This window comes from Eurosta solidaginis, chromosome 1, assembly GCF_040869045.1.
Source record: "Eurosta solidaginis isolate ZX-2024a chromosome 1, ASM4086904v1, whole genome shotgun sequence".
Lineage (NCBI taxonomy): Eukaryota > Metazoa > Arthropoda > Insecta > Diptera > Tephritidae > Eurosta > Eurosta solidaginis.
In genome coordinates this window covers 58,646,493-58,666,107 of record NC_090319.1, presented here as the reverse complement: position 1 = coordinate 58,666,107, position 19,615 = coordinate 58,646,493, and the positions used below count along the sequence as shown (strand labels likewise).

The 19,615-nt window shown below is 38.6% G+C and overlaps 1 protein-coding gene across 6 annotated transcripts in view; it reads right to left on the bottom strand.

The window, feature by feature from the left end:
- The window catches only part of Rab23 (RAS oncogene family member Rab23), a 122,853-nt gene that overhangs the window by 12,667 nt on the left and 90,571 nt on the right, over window positions 1–19,615 (bottom strand). For all 6 annotated transcript variants that reach the window (XM_067791675.1, XM_067791681.1, XM_067791664.1 and 3 more), the window contains exon 2: window positions 12,459–13,586. In XM_067791675.1, coding sequence (XP_067647776.1) covers window positions 12,562–13,317 — 756 coding nt within the window. In that variant the 5' untranslated portion in view covers window positions 13,318–13,586 and the 3' untranslated portion in view covers window positions 12,459–12,561. The remainder of the gene's footprint in view (window positions 1–12,458; window positions 13,587–19,615) is intronic.

Genomic DNA, 19,615 nt, shown 5'->3' with positions numbered 1-19,615 from the left:
GCGTATCCCAAAATTCTCATCAAAATTGCAAGTGGTGGGCCCGTATTACGTCTAACGATCAGTGACTGAAAACCATTTCCAATCAAGCGATAACTATGCAGCTGTCAATTTATTTCTAAAAATTATAATAATTTATGGATCTAACGCTTACTATTTGTCGCTAGTTCGCATATGCCATTAATCCGTTCCACCATTTCAGAGTTATAGTGATTTAAAAAATGACTTTCGATCAAGTATCGTAACACCAGAGAGCAAATATATACTCTTATGCGTCAGTTACTCACGAACGTACGTACCAAAAACGTGTCAGCTGACACGACCTATCTTATGAGTGTGCAATGTAAACGAAAACTCACCGACGTGCAACGCCCGTACGTACGTAGCCCGAAACGTAGAAATCAAAATAATTTTGATTTCTTCCGTAAAAACGTGTCAGCTGATCGCTCTCTCACTAGACAGAGTTGCCTAGTAAACTTTTGTGCGCTAATTTTTGACCGTTTGCAATTTTATGCAAAAACACCTAATTAAAGTTTGAAACATTGTGAAAATAATTCGAAACAATTATGTAAAAGTGCTGATTATAAATATGTAATCTATTTATACTTATTTAATATGTATTCTGGCCTTTTACAATATCAAAAATTAAATTGGAAAAAGTTGATGTTTCCATAAGCATACATGCAAAATGGTCAATGGCAACAGTGCTTATCTGTAAACAATACACACACAAATATGTTATGTATATGTACACAGACGCACACATTGATTCCTACGGGCTTGAGAGTTCGGTCAAACGTGCTTCGTACGACAAACTTCCGTACGTACGGCACACGTCGGTGGGTAACTGCCGCATTAAGAGGCGTCACTCGATACTTTGTTGTTGCCAAAGCACCCCTGTCATGTCGAATGTGATTCTCAAGGAAGTTTTGTTTAGTTTTTTTTTTAACTGAATCCTATATATTTATGCGGTAAAGTGACTTTGCATAATTACGATTTTTGGAAAGAGAATTAATTAATTAATTTAATACAATCAATAAAATAAACACAAATACCCCACGAAAATGTATAGAAGGCGTTTTTATAAATACATCTGACAAAAAAAAACCAACGACTAGCTTGAGAAAACATCGAGTAATTTGCTTTGGCAACAACAAAAGTATCGAGTGACGCATCTTAACAATATACTCTTTGGTAACACGTAATACGAGCCCTGACAGGTAGTTCCATTTAGTGTGACGTTAGCCACTTGACTTTTGCGGGGACAATGACAAGTTCACCAAAAACAACCTACCAGATTGAAAAATGTTACGAATTTTTCTATTTTTGATGGATTTCATATTAACGGATAAGACTAAATTACTTTCATAATTATTTTAAATAAAACAGAAAAAAAATGACCCGCATGCGCTAGAAATATTTTAATATGAAATATCAGCCTTGAAAAGAAGGTTTTTAATAAGTTGTTCAAGCTCTCGAAAATTGCTTTGATGGAAGAAACATGGATCGAAGTATACAAATCAAGCCTTCTTAAGTGTCCGTACGTTTGCTAAGAACATGTTAATAAAGCATACACGTTTGTCAATTGATTGGCCAAAAGAGGTCCTTATGAACCGACACCGCAATTTCTAAAGAGTTTAGCATACTTAAACGCTATGTTTATGATTGATGGTGATAAATTGGCGACAAGTCGACATTATTTATTTATTGTATAATTCAAGCGTAACGCTTGAGGAGGAAATTGTTAAACCATATTTTACGGAAGAACATTTCCCTATAGCTCTGCAGGTTAGCCACTAGTTATCAGAGTTCTTTTGCCCGTTGTACCAGGAGTCACCTTGGGGCAAGCCCCGCCTAAACACATGTTCCCCTTTATTTAGCATTGACATGGATGCGGCGTCCTACAAACGTAACAAATTAACCACCTACAACTCACTGCAGACTTTGGAGGTAAACTTTTTCTCAAATGCCTTGAGAAATATCCACTGTAGAGGCATGCATAATAGGGCCATGCTAGAACAGGATTTTTCGTGTATTTATTTCTGTCTAGTGATCAAGCTGCCATAAAGATATTAGTCATTAACCAATGTATGAATCAATATCCACTATTTTTCAATAAAATTGCATGTTTTACTGTATTCTCAATCGATATGTATGCACATAAATCGTGCTAAAGCATATTATTATTGTCTCAGTTGACCAATGCGTTTTCATTCTGAAGGAAATTTCCATCCCGATAAACAACAATTTCGTTGTTGTTGTTGTTGTTGTAGCAATGCTCGCCCCACCTAAATAGCCGCGACCGATCACAAATTGTCATCAATATCCTCTAACGGGAGTCCAAGGAAACTTGCCGTTTCAACAGGGGTGGACCATAAGGAAAGGGGTGTTAGAGGCGTTGGTTCCACATTACAATTAAAGAGATGGTTGGTGTCATGTGGGGACACATTGCAAGTAGGGCATACATTTTGTATGTCGGGGTTGATTCTGGATAGGTAAGAGTTTAACCTGTTACAGTATCCAGAACGAAGTTGAGCAAGAGTGACACGCGTTTCCATGGGGAGTATGCGTTCCTCTTCTGCGAGTTCTGGATATTTTTCTTCAAGTACTGGATTCACCGGGCAATTCCCGACATAAAGGTCCGACGCCTGTCTATGGAGTTCACCAAGGACCTGCTTGTGTTTTTCCGCTTCATACGGCTGGGTTCTCAGGTGCCGTATTTCCTCAAAATGCTTACGGAGATGACTCCTTAGGCCCCTAGGCGGTGCTGGTTCGTCAATCAGATGTCTGTTGGGATGCCCAGGTTTCTGGGTATTCAACAGAAACTGTTTGGTCAGCATCTCATTTCTCTCCCTGATGGGGAGTATTCTCGCCTCATTATGCAGATGGTGTTCTGGGGACATAAGAAGACAGCCCGTGGCGATTCTGAGAGCAGTATTTTGGCAGGCCTGTAGTTTCTTCCAGTGGGTGGTTTTAGGCTTGGCGACCATATGGGTGACGCGTAGCACGTAATCGGCTGGCTAATTGCTTTGTATGTGGTCAAGAGCGTTTCTTTATCTTTTCCCCAGGTACTGCCAGCAAGGGATTTGAGGATTTTATTACGGCTCTGAATTCTTGGAACAATTGCGGTTGCGTGCGCACCAAAATGTAGATCCTGATCAAACGTCACACCCAAGATTTTGGGGTGTAGGACAGTCGGTAGCGTAGTGCCATCGACGTGGATGTTCAATATGGTCGACATTTGGGGCGTCCATGTTGTAAATAAGGTCGCGGAAGATTTAGTCGGTGACAATGCCAGGTTTCGCGAGGCGAAAAAACTGGAGAGATCAGGGAGATAGCCGTTTATTTTATTGCATAGCTCATCGATCTTTGGGCCTGGGCATGTGGCCATTATTGTGCAGTCATCGGCGTAGGAAACGATTGTGACTCCTTCCGGTGGTGAAGGTAGCTTAGATATGTAGAAATTAAACAAAAGCGGGGATAGGACACCACCCTGTGGCACCCCTTGTTTAATTCTCCTTTGTTTTGATGTTTCGTTTCTGAATTGCACCGATGCCTGCCGACCACCCAGATAATTTGCGGTCCACCTTTTAAGACATGGGGGAAGGGTGGACCCTTCCAGGTCTTGCAGTAACGAGCCATGGTTGACCGTATCAAAAGCTTTTGATAGGTCTAACGCTACGAGTACTGTTCTATGGTGGGGATATTGATTCAAACCGCAATTTATCTGGGTGCTAATGACATTTAGCGCGGAGGTAGTGCTATGGAGTTTTCTGAAGCCATGCTGATGAGGGGCTAGCTGCAAATGTGCTTGGAAATAAGGGAGCAAAATGGCTTCAAGCGTCTTTGCCACTGGCGATAGGAGAGATATCGGACGATATGACTCACCTACGTTAGCTGGTTTCCCAGGCTTTAGTAGCGGGACCACCTTGCCCATTTTCCATTTCTCGGGAATGACAAAGGTGGAAAGAGACAGGTTGAAGACATGCGCTAAATATTTGAAACCCTCTTTCCCTAGGTTTTTAAGCATCGGCATGGCTATGCCGTGTGGGCCCACTGCTTTGGATGGTTTAGCGCGACCAATGGCGTCCTCAACCTCTCTAGCGGTGATGGTAATTGGTGACGCGCTGAGTTTGTGTTTATGTGCGTGTCTATTGGCTCTCCGTCTATCTTTGTCGACCGTAGGATGCATTATATATTGTCGGCAGAAAGCGCTCGCGCATTTTTTCGCATCCGACAGCACCTTATCGCCAAAGGCGATGGAAACTTTGTCTTTGTGCTTAGTCGGATTCGATAGGGACTTTACGGTGGACCAAAGTTTACCCACACCGGTAGAGAGGTTACAACCTCTTAGGTGCTCTTCCCATTTCGCCCGCTTGTGTTCGTCCATAAGCAATCTGATGCGTTGGTTTATATCCCTTATTTGGGGGTCGCCTGGATCAAGCTGTCTTATAAGGTCGCGTTCCCTCGCTAAGCTCGCGGCCTCCGCCGGGAAGTGGGGCCGGATTTCGGGAATTCTCCCGGCGGGAATGAAATGTGCCGAGGCGGATTCAATGACCTTACGGAAGGCACGCTCCCCTTGGCGGGCATCAGTCGGGATAGGGAGGGCAGCAAAGCTGCTGTCTGTTGCAGATTTATATTCTTCCCACTTTCCTTTTTTGAAGTTTATGAAAATGCGTTTTTCGGTGACGATGAAGTCGGCGGTACGCTCGAACGAAATAAGTATGGGCAGGTGGTCGGATGCCAATGTTACCATCGGCTGCCAGTTGACGCAGTTTACGAGTTCTGCGCTCACGATTGAGATATCTGGCGAGCTATGACAGCTTCCTACCATACGTGTGGGGGCGTCTCCGTTTATTGTGCAGAACGTCGTTTCGTCTATTTGATCCGCCAACATCTCACCCCTACTGTCCGCCCGCAAGTTTGAATGCCATAGGTCGTGATGGGCATTGAAATCGCCTAAGATAATGCGATTGTTGCCAGTGAGTAAGGCCTCGATATTAGGGCGGTATCCACTGGGGCAACAGGTGACAGGAGGGATGTAGATGTTGATGATTTCTAGATTTGCATCGCCTGACCGGACAGATAGGCCTTGACGTTCTAAGACATCACTGTCACTGGGGTCGATGCCAGGATCAAATATATGATATTGCACAGAGTGGTGTATAATAAACGCGAGGCCGCCTCCATTTCCGCTCTCGCGGTCTTTCCTGTGGACATTATAACCAGAGCAGGTCTGCAATGCAGATCTTGCTGTGAGTTTAGTCTCTTGAATCGCAGCAATGCGGATGTTGTGCCGCTTCATGAAATCGACTATCTCCGTAATCTTCCCAGTTAGTCCATTACAGTTGAACTGCAGAATTCTGAAGTGCATGAGGGGTGACGCCGCCACTCTAGGGGTAAGTGAGGGGTGACTACGCCTAGGTTGTGGAAGGCCAGGACGCAATTGCTGTTGTGGCCTTGGGACTGGGCGCCCTTGGGCAAGCATTGGGGTACCCGGATGATTTGGGTTTGCGACCTGGCAACATGGCGCGATGAAACCCGTCGGGGGGTTGCCGTCGCGGAGACCAGAACATCTAGGAAAGTGGCACCACCCAAGGCAGGAGCTGCATTGAGCGGATGTCGCAAACCTATATATTCTGTGCTGGCAGACGGTGCAAACGGAGGCAGGGACTAAGAGTCTGTTTCCCTGACCTGCACGATTGCTGCCAGACAAGAGGGGGGGAGAAGAAGACGGGGGCAGGGGCTGATGCTCAGCATTGCAACCAGCTCTACTACGAAGGTAGTAGTTATGAGTGGTATCAGCTGTTTGAGTTGTTGGCGCCGTGGGGCGCGAGCAGCAGCGGGTACTTGTTGTGGCTTGCTGAGCAGCGAAGCTGCTGGAAGGTAGTGGGGATACGCTTAGGCGTAGACTACGGGACGCCCTTGGGCGTGAGCAGCAAGGAGCCACAAAAGATTTATAAAAGTTACGTGGACGTCGGGTTTTGGGATCAAGCCCAGAACAACCTGTCCGATGCAACCATCCCATGCACGAGACACACTGAACAGAGTATGACCGTCCTAAAAAGATTCTTTTCTGGCAAATGCAGCAAAACCATTTCTCATGACCGGGGTCAGGAGACGGACCCGGATTGGGTTCGATACATTCCCGGAGTAAGAGAATATGTAGCAGTCCTGCTGCAAGGAGCTGCTGGGAGGATGGTAATTTGTGGGAGGGACGAAACAAATTAAATGGGGTCACACTGAAATGACAGTCCTTGGTCGGGAAAAATCCCGAGTCGCTCCGGTACATAGAACCGACTGCCTTGGGAAGCGGAACAATTTCGTCTTAAACAGTAACGGTATGGCAACGCTTCTAGCAAAACAACAAACATTATGAAACTTCAAAAATCCCCAAATACCTCAAAAAATTTTGAGTGGAACTACTTTCTTTTTTATACCATGATATAAATATATCTGGCGGAAACGGCGATGTCAGAAAGTCTCTGTTTTATACTTAAGACGCTGCCAGGTGAATATTGCTGCACATGTACTCGTATCTGCAAAACCATCAGCAAATCTAGTAGCGCTGTAGGAAAAACTGCTGCTATGGCAGGCTGTCTGAAAAATTTTCTATTTACTACTCCAAAAACAAAATACAATTTTTCAATTATAGAAAAATTACAAAAAAAAGAAAAAAAAAATAATTATCATTAGAAAAAAAATTATAGTTCTGGCCTAGAGATGGGAAAGGGGTAAATACGCAAATGATAAATACCCGGTAAATTGGTTATATTTGGTAAAAATGGGTAAATGCCATATATGTAATACTTCTATATCGCTACTACTGAACTGTGCAGCCTGTAAAACATTACAGTACAGATATACAACGAGAGAAGGAGACAAAATCTCAAGGCTGTCGTTTGAATTTTGTAAAAAAGGGGCCTAAATATATGTATATTTCAACAAACCGTCTTGCTTCTATCAATATTGTACATTAGGCTATTTCGTTCTCCAAATGAAAAAGTAAGCTTTTGTTTACCATTAGTATTATAAAATTTTTATTGTTTTAAGAACTCCGCAGAATAGCATTGCCGATTTGTGCTGAGTGCGCAGCAGATATACGTATGTAAATGAGCCCTTAGCCTCGTTTGTTTTTTGAAACGAAAAAAGAGCGGACGAAAAAGAGTATGTTAGAAAAAAATTTACAAAATTGATACTATTTCAACACCAATAGCAGCCAACCCAGTACTCATATTTTGTTTACTTCATCAACAATTTACTTCATTAAAAAACTCAAAATAAGTAAAATTTTGAAAACGTTTATATATCGCTTGTTCAAGCTAATTCACTTTAATTTTTTTTAAAAACGTTTAAAGAAATGCTTGTAGGGATGTATGTATAAGTATATTTTTATACATGTATATTTGAATTTTTTTCATTTCAAAACTATGAATTCTTCGCCATGTTTTTTTTCACTATTTATGTAAATAATGTACTTTTTATGGCTGCAGCCCATGTTTAAATAATAAATACATCAAGCCTTGTATTGTGTTTGTTGGCATTTCATTGTTTAATCGACTAAACTGAGATTTTATAACAATTAGTATGCAGAAGTTAGGTAAAGGGGATAGTGAACCGTTGAACCCCTTTAATACTTTTTTTACATACGTTACTACAATTTACTAACACTAATAAAGCCCGCGCATGCGTAGAACATACATTTGCACAGTTTCAGCAAATAATGATTGACAGAAAATTTGCACATTAGGAAGATAGGAAGGTATGGATAGAGAAGAAGTATTATATATATGGTAAATACCCAAATATTTACCCAAAAGAAGGGTAAAAATAATCTTCTGGAAAATATGGGAAACACACACACAAATTCAATCCAAAATGTACCCAATTTGTCCTATATTGTAGGGTAGTTATCCATTACGCTATCGGTTGAATTAGTTTTAATATGTAATCCAGCGTTTTTATACTCAGTTGAGCAGAGCTCACAGAGTATATTAAGTTTGATTGGATAACGGTTGGTTGTACATATATAAAGGAATCGAGATAGATATAGACTTCCATATATCAAAATAATCAGGATCGAAAAAAAATTTGATTGAGCCATGTCCGTCCGTCCGTCCGTTAACACGATAACTTGAGCAAATTTTGAGGTATCTTGATGAAATTTGGTATGTAGGTTCCTGAGCACTCATCTCAGATCGCTATTTAAAATCAACGATATCGGACTATAACCACGCCCACTTTTTCGATATCGAAAATTTCGAAAAACCGAAAAAGTGCGATAATTCATTACAAAAGACCGATAAAGCGACGAAGGTTGGTAGATGAGTTGAACTTATGACGCAAAATAGAAAATTAGTAAAATTTTGGACAATGGGCGTGGCGCCACCCACTTTTAAAAGAAGGTAATTTAAAACTTTTGCAAGCTGTAATTTGGCAGTCGTTGAAGATATCATGATGAAATTTAGCAGGAACGTTACTCTTATTACTATATGTACGCTTAACAAAAATTAGCAAAATCGGAGAAGGACCACGCCCACTTTAAAAAAAAAATTTTTTCAAAGTAAAATTTTAACAAAAAATTTAATATCTTTACAGTATATAAGTAAATTATGTCAAGATTCAACTCCAGTAATGATATGGTGCAACAAAATACAAAAATAAATGAAAATTTCAAAATGGGCGTGGCTCCGCCCATTTTCATTTAGTTTGTCTAGAATACTTTTAATGCCATAAGTCGAACAAAAATTTACCAATCCTTCTCAAATTTGGTAGGGGCATAGATTCTATGACGGTAACTGTTCTCTGTGAAAATGGGCGAAATCGGTGGAAGCCACGCCCAGTTTTTATACACAGTCCTCCGTCTGTCTTTCCGCATGGCCGTTAACACGATAACTTGAGCAAAAATCGATATATCTTTACTAAACTCAGTTCACGTACTTATCTGAACCAACTTTATCTTGGTATGAAAAATGAACGAAATCCGATTATAACCACGCCCACTTTTTCGATATCGAAAATTGCGGAAAATGAAAAAAATGCCATAATTCTATACCAAATACGAAAAAAGGGATGAAACATGGTAAGGTAAGGATTGTTTTATTGACGCGAAATATAACTTTAGAAAAAACTTTATAAAATGGTTGTGACACCTACCATATTAAGTAGAAGAAAATGAAAAAGGTCTGCAGGGCGAAATAAAAAACCCTTAAAATCTTGGCAGGTATTACATATATAAATAAATTAGCGGTATCCAACAGATGATGTTCTGGGTCACCCTGGTCCACATTTTGGTCGATATCTGGAAAACGCCTTCACATATACAACTACCACCACTCCCTTTTAAAACTCTCATTAATACCTTTAATTTGATACCCATATCGTACAAACTCATTCTAGAGTCACCCCTGGTCCACCTTTATGGCGATATTTCGAAAAGGCGAACACCTATAGAACGAAGGCCCACTCCCTTTTAAAAATACTCATTAACACCTTTCATTTGATACCCATATCGTACAAACAAATTCTAGAGTCACCCCTGGTCCAGAAAGGCCCACTCCCTCTTAAAATACTCATTAACTCCTTTCATTTAATACCCATATTGCACAAACGAATTCTAGAGTCCCCCTGGCCCAGCTTTATGACGATATCTCGAAACGGCGTCCACCTATGGAACTAAGGATTACTCCCTTTTAAAATACTCATTAACACCTTTCATTTGATACCCATATCGTACAAACGCATTCTAGAGTCACCCCTGGTCCATCTTTACGGCGATATCTCGAAAAGGCGTCCATCTATAGAACTAAGGCCCACTCCCTCTAAAAATACTCATTACCTCCTTTTGTTTGATACCCATATTGCACAAACGAATTCTAGAGTCACCCCTGGTCCACCTTTATGGCGATATCTCGAAAAGGGGTCCACCTATAGAACTAAGCCCCACGCCCTTTTAAAATAATCATTAACACCTTTCATTTGATACCCATATCAAACAAACAAATTCTAAAGTCACCCCTGGTCCACCTTTATGGCGATATCTCGAAAAGGCGAACACCTATAAAACGAAGGCCCACTCCCTTTTAAAAATACTCATTAACACCTTTCATTTGATACCCATATCGTACAAACAAAGTCCAGAGTCACCCCTGGTCCACCTTTATTGCGATACCTCGAAAATGCGTCCACCTATAGAACTAAGGCCCACTCCCTCTTAAAATACTCATTAACTCCTTTCGTTTGATACCCATATTGCACAAACGAATTCTAGAGTCACCCTGGTCCACCTTTATGGCGATATCTCGAAAAGGGGTCCACCTATAAAACGAAGGCCCACTCCCTTTTAAAATGCTCATTAACACCTTTATTTGATACCCATATCGTACAAACGCATTCTAGAGTCACCCCTGGTCCATCTTTACGGCGATATCTCGAAAAGGCGTCCATCTATAGAACTTAGGTCCACGCCCTTTTAAAATACTCATTAATACCTTTCATTTGATACCCATATCGTACAAACGCATTCTAGAGTCAACCCTGATCCATCTTTATGGCTATATGCCTAAATGGCGTCCACCTATAGAACTATGGCCCACTCCCTCATAAAATACTCTTTAATGCCTTTCATTTGATACACATGTCATACAAACACATTCCAGGGTTTCCCTCGGTTCATTTTCCTACATGGTTATTTTCCCGTATGTTGTCACCATAGCTCTCAACTGAGTATGTAATGTTCGGTTACACCCGAACTTAACCTTCCTTACTTGTTCAAAAATATTTAGCCCTTAATGCATGCCGTTGCCAAAATTTAAGTTTACCCAGTAAACATTTTATATCAAAAAAGAGTCGGAAAAAATATCTAAATTGGAGCGTTTACCGTCGGTATGAGCTTATTTGGGAGGCCGAAACCAATGTATTTCCCTTCTTGAAATGGTCGTCCTATATGAGCCTAAATAAGAGTCCGACATGAGTCTTAAAAGGCTTTTAAACAGCTCATATGATAATCTACTGGAACTCTCTGGCGCCAGTTTTAACTCTAATAAACTCTGATTATCTGACACCTATATGGCCTATTTATTAGGCATCATCAGCACTTATTGGGCCATATATAGCCCGACGACAGGACAGAGCGTGGCAGCTTTGCGGTCATATTAAAAATATCGAGAAGCGTAATAAAGTATCAATATTTGTTCCAAACTCGCTTTGGCGAACATAAATGTTTGATAAATGACAATTTTTGCATGATAGGTTAGGAGCTTTTAGGCCGTTAAATAAAAGGCATAAATTAAATTTCTTTAACCCTCCTAAGCGTTTCAACGCTTTTCTGATTACTTCATTGTCCTCTTATTTTGGACTGGTTTCGGATTCTTAAATTATGAGCGTCGTGATCATGTTTGAGGGGTAGCTCTGTTTGCGTAAATATAGGATACACATATAAACATTCTTAAAGCGCTTACAGTTCTGGAGTTCAATGTGGGTCCGAAATACGTGAAAAATATCAGCCTCAAAAATGTTATCACCTAACAGTCTTTTATGAATCCAATTTGATGAAATTATGAACAAACGTAAAATATTAAAATCAGTAAACTAGGTAGCTTCGGAATAAAAACTCAGAAATTTTTCTGCGACAATTTATTCTAAATAAATAATTAATTCAACTAATACTTATTTCACATCTATCTTATCCTCATGGGAGTTTTATCACAACAATTTTCTCCCCTATGCTTTCCGCTTCGGATATGTGTAAAAAATTCTTCCTAAGAGCCCTGAAGTAGTGTCATTAAAGAACTCAAAATTAGCAGTATATGAGGCCAATAAGGCCCATGTATGATATCGGAAGGAGGCCTGTATAAGACTTATTTTAGAGGCTCCTAAATGAGTTCATAACGAGTGCAAACGATCCAAAGTTTGGACTGCTTTCGGGGTAATTGTTGCCTCCAAATGTTTGCTGGATTTTTGTTTAAAATCAAATTGACATTTTTTTAATTTCCAAAGACGTATAAATTTTTTATTGCTGAGTTGTAATTCCAAGCAGCCTAGATTCAAATGATTTTTAAATACCCAAAAAAATATACAAAATGGAATATTCCGGGTATTTTCCTAGTATTTACCCACAAAAATGGTAAATACCCGGTACAATCCCAACTCTATTCTTGCCATGAGCTCGAATCGAACCTTGCTGCACATGTACTTTGGTCTTTAAAGCTATCATTGGCTAAAAAAGCGAACATTTATAACTATAACAAACTGCGTTCGGTAGTGCAGTAGTAGGTATAAATTACTTTCATCAATATGAGTGCAAAAACCATATTTTGTTTTACCGATTTTGGAAATAAATTTTTTTTCAACGAAGCAAGTGGCAAGGCCCACAGTGCCTTGTGGCCCACAAACATACACCAGCAACTAAAAAACCATTTCATTACTCTTCATAATCGTACTCATTTCATACATACACTTACGTTTGTAATCCACTGCATGTCTGTTGCACGTTGCTCAACGCCCATCCATCGCTCGATTGCTTGCCATCGACGCCGCCATATGCCGACTATTGTCACGCAAATCTCACAAAATACCACACTTTTTCAGCACAAATTTATGTTTTTGCGCTGTTGCACTCTTTTTGGCTGCTCGCAACACAATTGTACCACTATTGGATTTTGTGAATGTCGGACTAAAGGCACTAATTGTGGGCTTATGACCGCCACTGGAGCCGACACCATTGTAACCGCTGCTACCACCACTACCACCATAATTTCCACCTGTATTGTGTGTATTTGATTGGTCACAGCTTTCGTTCAACATTAATTGATGACATTTTGTGGCTAAATAACGGAAAACGGATGCCACATTAACATCTTCCTTAACGGATGTTCGTATTAAGCGGCAATTTAAATTACGCGCTAATGTTTCCACTTCATCAGCGGTCACAATCGATTGTTCGATAAGATCAATTTTATTTTGTACAATCACTGTTGGTATTTCGTTACATTCATTCTCAACTTTACGTTTCCAATCTCTAATTGCCTCAAAGGAGGCACGATCTGTTGTACTAAATGTTAGGACACATGCTTGCGCGCCACGATAATAAGCTTTGGTAATAGCGTCAAATTCCTCTTGACCAGCCGTGTCCCACAACATTATACGTACATCTTCACCATCGATTTCGATTTGTCGCTCTAGAAAATCAACACCAATAGTTTTCTTATAATCCTTGGTAAAAATTCCTTTGCAGTATCGTTGAATCATAGAGGATTTTCCTACACCGCCATTACCAACAATCACCACCTTTATGGCGATTTCGATATCGTCCTCGCGCATTATGTCATATGGGTTAGAGGGAGCCGTTGTTGTTGTGTTTTTCGACTTCTGTTATTGGATATGAATTACAATAATATTGTTTTAGGCTCGCTGATCAAACACCAAAGCGCAGCCTAATGTTTTCCGCTGTTTTTTCTTTACGATTTGCGATTACGAAAGCTGAATTAAAGCTTGCGAGTAGAAGTATGACTTTCGTGTTGACTTTGTTTCACACGTGGTGTCATCAACAATAGGTAACTGTTATTATTCGAATTCCATATGGTGTACGCCTAAAAGAAGCAATTATTTACGGTTATCTTTTTTTCATTTTGGCTATCACTGCAGAGTGTAATTGTTTAGACCCTTGAGCACTCGAAAGCAAAGTCTGTAACCTATTTAACCCTTTCACTGCCGTCCTATAAGTACCGGTCTGTCAAATATTAGGCAAATTTTTTAAGATAGCTATAGTACCCAACTTTGCAAAATACACTTTGGGCTCATTCCATTTCAAGACACCCGGTCCACGCAGGACATGATTTTTGATTTTGATGAAATTTTAATATGTTGTTCTTTGGTCAAAATAATGAAACACGTGTTTGTTTTTTTGCCTAAAAAAATCTTTTTTCGGATTTATCGGCAACTGAATTCTATAAAATGCAATCGATATTTTATTCAGCTATTTTTTCAACTGTCAATAACTTTGTCAAAAATTAACCAATTCTCATGATTTTTTCATTGAAATGTTCGCTATTACTTTTAATTTTATTTAAATTTATAAACAATTGTTTTTGTTTTTATCGGCCTATTGATAAATGATTCAAGGTTCGATTCGAGCTCAAGGCCAGAACCATAATTTTTTTCTAATGATAATTATTGTTATTTTTTTAATTTTTCCAAATTTGAAAAATTGTATTTTGTTTTTGGAATAGTAAGTAGAAAATTTATCAGACAACCTACCATAGCTGCGCAGATAGATCCATTTCGAAGGGTGCAAAGCCTTCATCATCAGTACCGTTTAGGCACGTTGCGCTAACCATTTAGCTATACAGCGGTGGTTTGTTTGACTGACAAATCGCTACTTCTATTCCTTCTTACCAACTATATTTATTCAGTGTTGCGCCATCTGTAGCAAATCACTGATAATGCTGGATGTGTTTATTGTCAATTACTTTGTTTGACATTCCCAAGTGCTCATGGTTTATTAACAATTGTTTTTGTTTAAATATATTGATGCAATACATATCAGCATACAACGAGATCAATGCCAAATGCTTAAAATTAATAAAAATATCACATTTATTATTGACATTTGTTGTTATTTTTCAGAATTAAAGTGACATTCATTTGTTGTTATTTTTCAGAAGTAAAGTGATTTTGTAGTAAATCGGCGGCATATTTGGGCATCATTTGCCGCCTTTTTACTACAAAATCACTGTAATTCTGAAAAATAACAACAAATGAATGTTTTCAATAATAAATGTGATATTTTTATTAATTTTGAGCATTTGGCATTGATCTCGTTGTATGCTGATATGTATTGCATCAATATATGGCGAAAAAAAGTTTAACATTCAAAAAAATCATATTTTGGAAACAACGAATTTCGGCTAATGGGTATTTAGCCAAGTTGAAATATATGCTGTTTACTCAGTATAGAAAAAGATTAGGCAAAAAAAATAAGCTTTTTATTAAATATTAATTTTTGAAAAAACGTCATAAATTTTTACTAAATACTAAATAATTTTTTTTAAAACTATATGCTATTGTTTATAAATTTAAAAAAAATTGAAAGACATAGCGAACATGTCAAAGAAAAAATTATGAGAATCGGTTAATTTTTGACAAAGTTATTGACAGTTGAAGAAACAGGTGAATAAAACATCGATTGCAAATTATGTAATTCATTATTTCATTATATTGAACAAAGAACAACATATTAAAATTTCATCAAAATTAAAAATCATGGCCTGCGCGGACCGGGTGTCTTGAAATGGAATGAGCCTTTGGAAAAAAAAATCGAATGTCCTTACAAAATAGATTTTGTCCTGGCATAATATGTCCCACTGGTGTTCTTACAAGCCTTGGTTGGTCCTCATTAGCTCATTAGTCCATCGGTATTATTTATTTAAATATTATGAATGTTGTCCCATTTTTGCACACCAATGAGATAATATATCCCATTTTTGTGACCTTAACCATATCGATGGAATATAGAATCCCAAATTAAGGGCCAATTAAACTTCCTTAACCCTAACGCCATAGTCGTAACCACACCCATATCCATAACCATCTCCAATGTGATCGATTAATGGTGCCTTAACCTAAGTTCGTGAAAATTTCATAAAAATGAAGAAAACGCAAAAAATGGCAAACATATTCTACAAAAACTAAGTCTCTTAGTCATAACGAACGTATCCAAAGCAATGAATAAAATCTACAAACAGTTAATAAATTCACGAACTCAAATATTTTTAGGTTATGGATATGGCGTAAAACCAAAAACCAATTGGTTGGCTATGGTATGGTTATGGCGTTACCTTTATGGTAAGGCTCCATTAATCGACTACATTGATTTCCCTAAGGTTGGTTCGATCAGCTGTTTTATCTGGTTATGGATAAGTCACCATCAATTGGCCCTTTAACTCTGGAAACATATATTTTCACTCGTAAATGAACGCACTTTTCAAAAACACGGTCACATTGCACAAGAGAAGTTGTAATAAAAAAATGTGAAAAAATGTATAGGCTCATTGAACTAACCTAAAACAGCTGATCGTGATAGGAAAATACTCATAAGAACATAAGAGACGCTTGCTTATTCAAATAGGGCATGAAATGCATTTTATTTATATTGTGATGCACAATTATTAAATTACTATTTGATCTCTCCCGTTCGATATGTGCTTGTAGATAGTAATAAATCCACCACTGAACTTGACAGCACAGTTCCACATTTATAAAACAATTGACCTAGCTCAAAAAAAATTACAAAATACTACTAGGCTACTAAGTACTCAACAAGGCACACTGAAGGAAGCTGCAAGTCTATTAAAACATCGCGCTCAGAGTTGCCACGGGATGTCCTCTTATATCGCTAGAACATCATTTATACAGTGATGCGGGAATACTCCCGATAAAGGAAAGAAGCGACATGCTGAACAAAAAATTTCTGTTAAATACTCAAAAAACTTTCCATCCTAAAAGACATCTTATTGAACAGGCCTCGTCCTCCGGGCACAAAATGAGCATAAACAGGCCTTCAACCTCATCCCAGATGAGTCGGCAAAGTCTTATGCCGATAAATTCTCGGCGAAACCCGGTCTCAGAGTGTAATACACTAAACTCGCAGTTGAGGAAAATCAACTTTCCAGGAAGACGCGCGAAACTCTGGCACAACTTCGATCTGGATACTGTAATAGGTTTAATCCTTAATTATCCAGAATCAAACACGACATAGCGAGTGAGGAGTGGGGAAGAGGACTCATTTGGGGCAGGGACCGGTTAACTTGTTCACGGATGGGTCAAAGTTGGTCGGAAAGGTTGGTGGGGGGTCTTTTGTCAAGAGCTAAAAGTAAGCCGCAAGTTTAAGTTGGCTGATCACTGCAGTGTCTTCCAAGCGGAAGTTGCTGCGATTAAGGATGCGGTGGATGAAATGCTATCCAATGCTACTACGGTTGGAAAATTTAACATTTACTCTGATAGCCAAGCGCCTATCAAAGCCTTGAGTTCAACTACAGTGCGATCGGGGGTGGTCTGGGAGTTCCTGACCTCACTTGCGATTGCATCGAACTATTTTATTTATTTTTTTTGATATCCCGGGCAACTCGAATTAGCTCAGCAAACGTTGGGCGGACACCACCTCTTGCAGGGTAGCAAGATCTTTCTGGCCGGAAGTGGTTGGCAGGAGGTCTACCGAAATAATTGGGTTCACTAAGGCTCACCTATCAATGGTCATTGGGGTTTTGACAGGGCACTGCCCCATGGGAATCCATGCGTACCGCCCTGTCAAAAAAAAGATGAGGTGGAATCATCAAATCACTTTATGCTTGATTGCCCAGCTCTTGCCAGAACTAGGCGAAAGTACTTCGGTCGCGACTCACATGGATGTACGGAGAATTTATCTAAGGTTGATATCGGTCTGATTCGGAACTTTTATCGTTTCTACGCAACGATTCTCTAAGTAGCTATTGCTACGTCACCGTTATTTTATTGTATGTGGTATCACAACGGATCTTCATGTTGTTCAAGTGAGCTTCCCCTATCAGAGCAGCTACCACCTCACCTAACCTAACCCCGATATATGCAATATATGTCCTGCATGTAATCGGTCTCCACCTGACACCAATCATCTTATCAATTGAAATGTGGAACCAGCGCCTCTAACACCCATGTCTCTTTGATCCAACCCTATGAAAAGTGCACGCTTATTTGAACTTCAGTTAATTCTATAATCGATCACTTTGTGAGTGGTCGCACCTACTGGATGTGGCGAATCACTGTTACAAGAGGAAGAAGATAAACTTGTAAGACGCAACGCAAGCTATTTGTATTCAGTTATAATTACACCATATCAATTAAAAAATTAACTTTTTCGGGCTTATAATGGTAAATCACAGATATTATGCATATCATTTCAATATTTATCAAATTTGCACATGTTTCTATCAGTCCCGTTAGTCAGCTTTTCCTTTTATCAATGTTAATATGTGAATATTTTATTTTATTTATTTTTGGGTTTCTTCAATTTTTTATTAACGCAAAGCAATAATTTTTCATTCACTTTCTATTAAATGATTTCTCTGCACTTTCAACTTCACCAAAGTGCCAACAACAACAACAACATGATAAATGCCTACAAACATACATACTTAGATAAAAAAATAACCAATAATTTAAAATAACTAATAACCAACACGGAATGCCACCAAAAACTTGTTGGTGATCAGCGGCAACAACAAGAATATCAAAAGTTTTCCATTAGCCTTGCGGCAAATCGTAAGGCCTCCCAATTTCGCTTAATAGTAACTGACTGTTGAAACACTCGAAGCTATGCTCCGCCGCCACCGATGGATATTTAGTTATTAGCGTTCACTAACTGCTAGCATACCGGCTAATGAATGCATTGACCATGTTAGATGGAATATCTTACACCGGATTTTCGTTAACTATTTGGGCAGCTTCGATCATGCAACAACTAAAACAACCGGTTGGTGTCTAATGTTTCCACTACGCATTTCGTTTATAAGACACCCTTAATTTTAAAAAGCTGTAACTGAAAATTTTAATTTTTCTCTAGATTTTAAGACGTATAAAATAAGTGCTACTAAGACTATGCTTGAAGTAAGAGAATACTCAAGAGGACGAAAAAGACCGCAGCTAGTAGTTGAAATGAGACTCTTCGAAAAAATTAGATTTAGTTTGCCAAGTTATGAAAAAAAAATTAAATGTTTAAATATATCTCTTTACTTATTGATGTTAAAGAAAAATTACAAAGTTTACAAACGGCGATGGTTACTAGGATACAGATATTAATATTGATAAAATAGTGAACAGCGGAAGTACGGCTTATAAAAGCAATGCTATAAACCCAATATTGCTAAGCTTTTGGAGTGCGCTATAATTATTTCACGCAATTAGAATTAAAAAGCATATAGAATAAGTATGTACCTAAATTGTGAATAAAGTAATAGCAACAAAAAAAAAAAATAAAAAAAAATTTTTAAGTTAAACGGTTGACGCGTCCAACGCTTTTATTTAATTGTCTGATCAACGCCCTAGATTGATGAAGAGTGTGATGACTAGTACCTAGGACCTACCTAATTATTTTCTAGATTTTAGTATTATTATTACTTCATGGAAGTATTGTTTTCAATAAAACCGTTTAACTTAAAATTTTTTTTAAATTATTTTATTTTCAAGTTTTTAGTCTTTATTTAATTGCCTATTATTTCTCAATCTATTTAGTTCATTTAGTGACTCATTACTGCAAGGACTTTCCTAACAATTTGTTGCAATCTAATTCCTTAATACATAATCGTTCCAAAGACTTTACTCGACTCTGTGCCACGAATGCTTGTCCCTCTTCCAAGTCCAAGATATTTTGATGTCACTTCTACCGGACTGTATGTAATATTTGTTCCAAATATGAGCCAAATCGGACAGGTCGCTTTCTATTCATGTATGTATTATGTGTTCCAAATATGAACCAAATCGGGCCACAAATACGACTTTTTTGAATACCTCGATCTTTGCGCCACCTAGCGGCGATTTTTTCCATAGGTCGCTTTCTATTCTCGTATGTATTACGTGTGCCGAATAT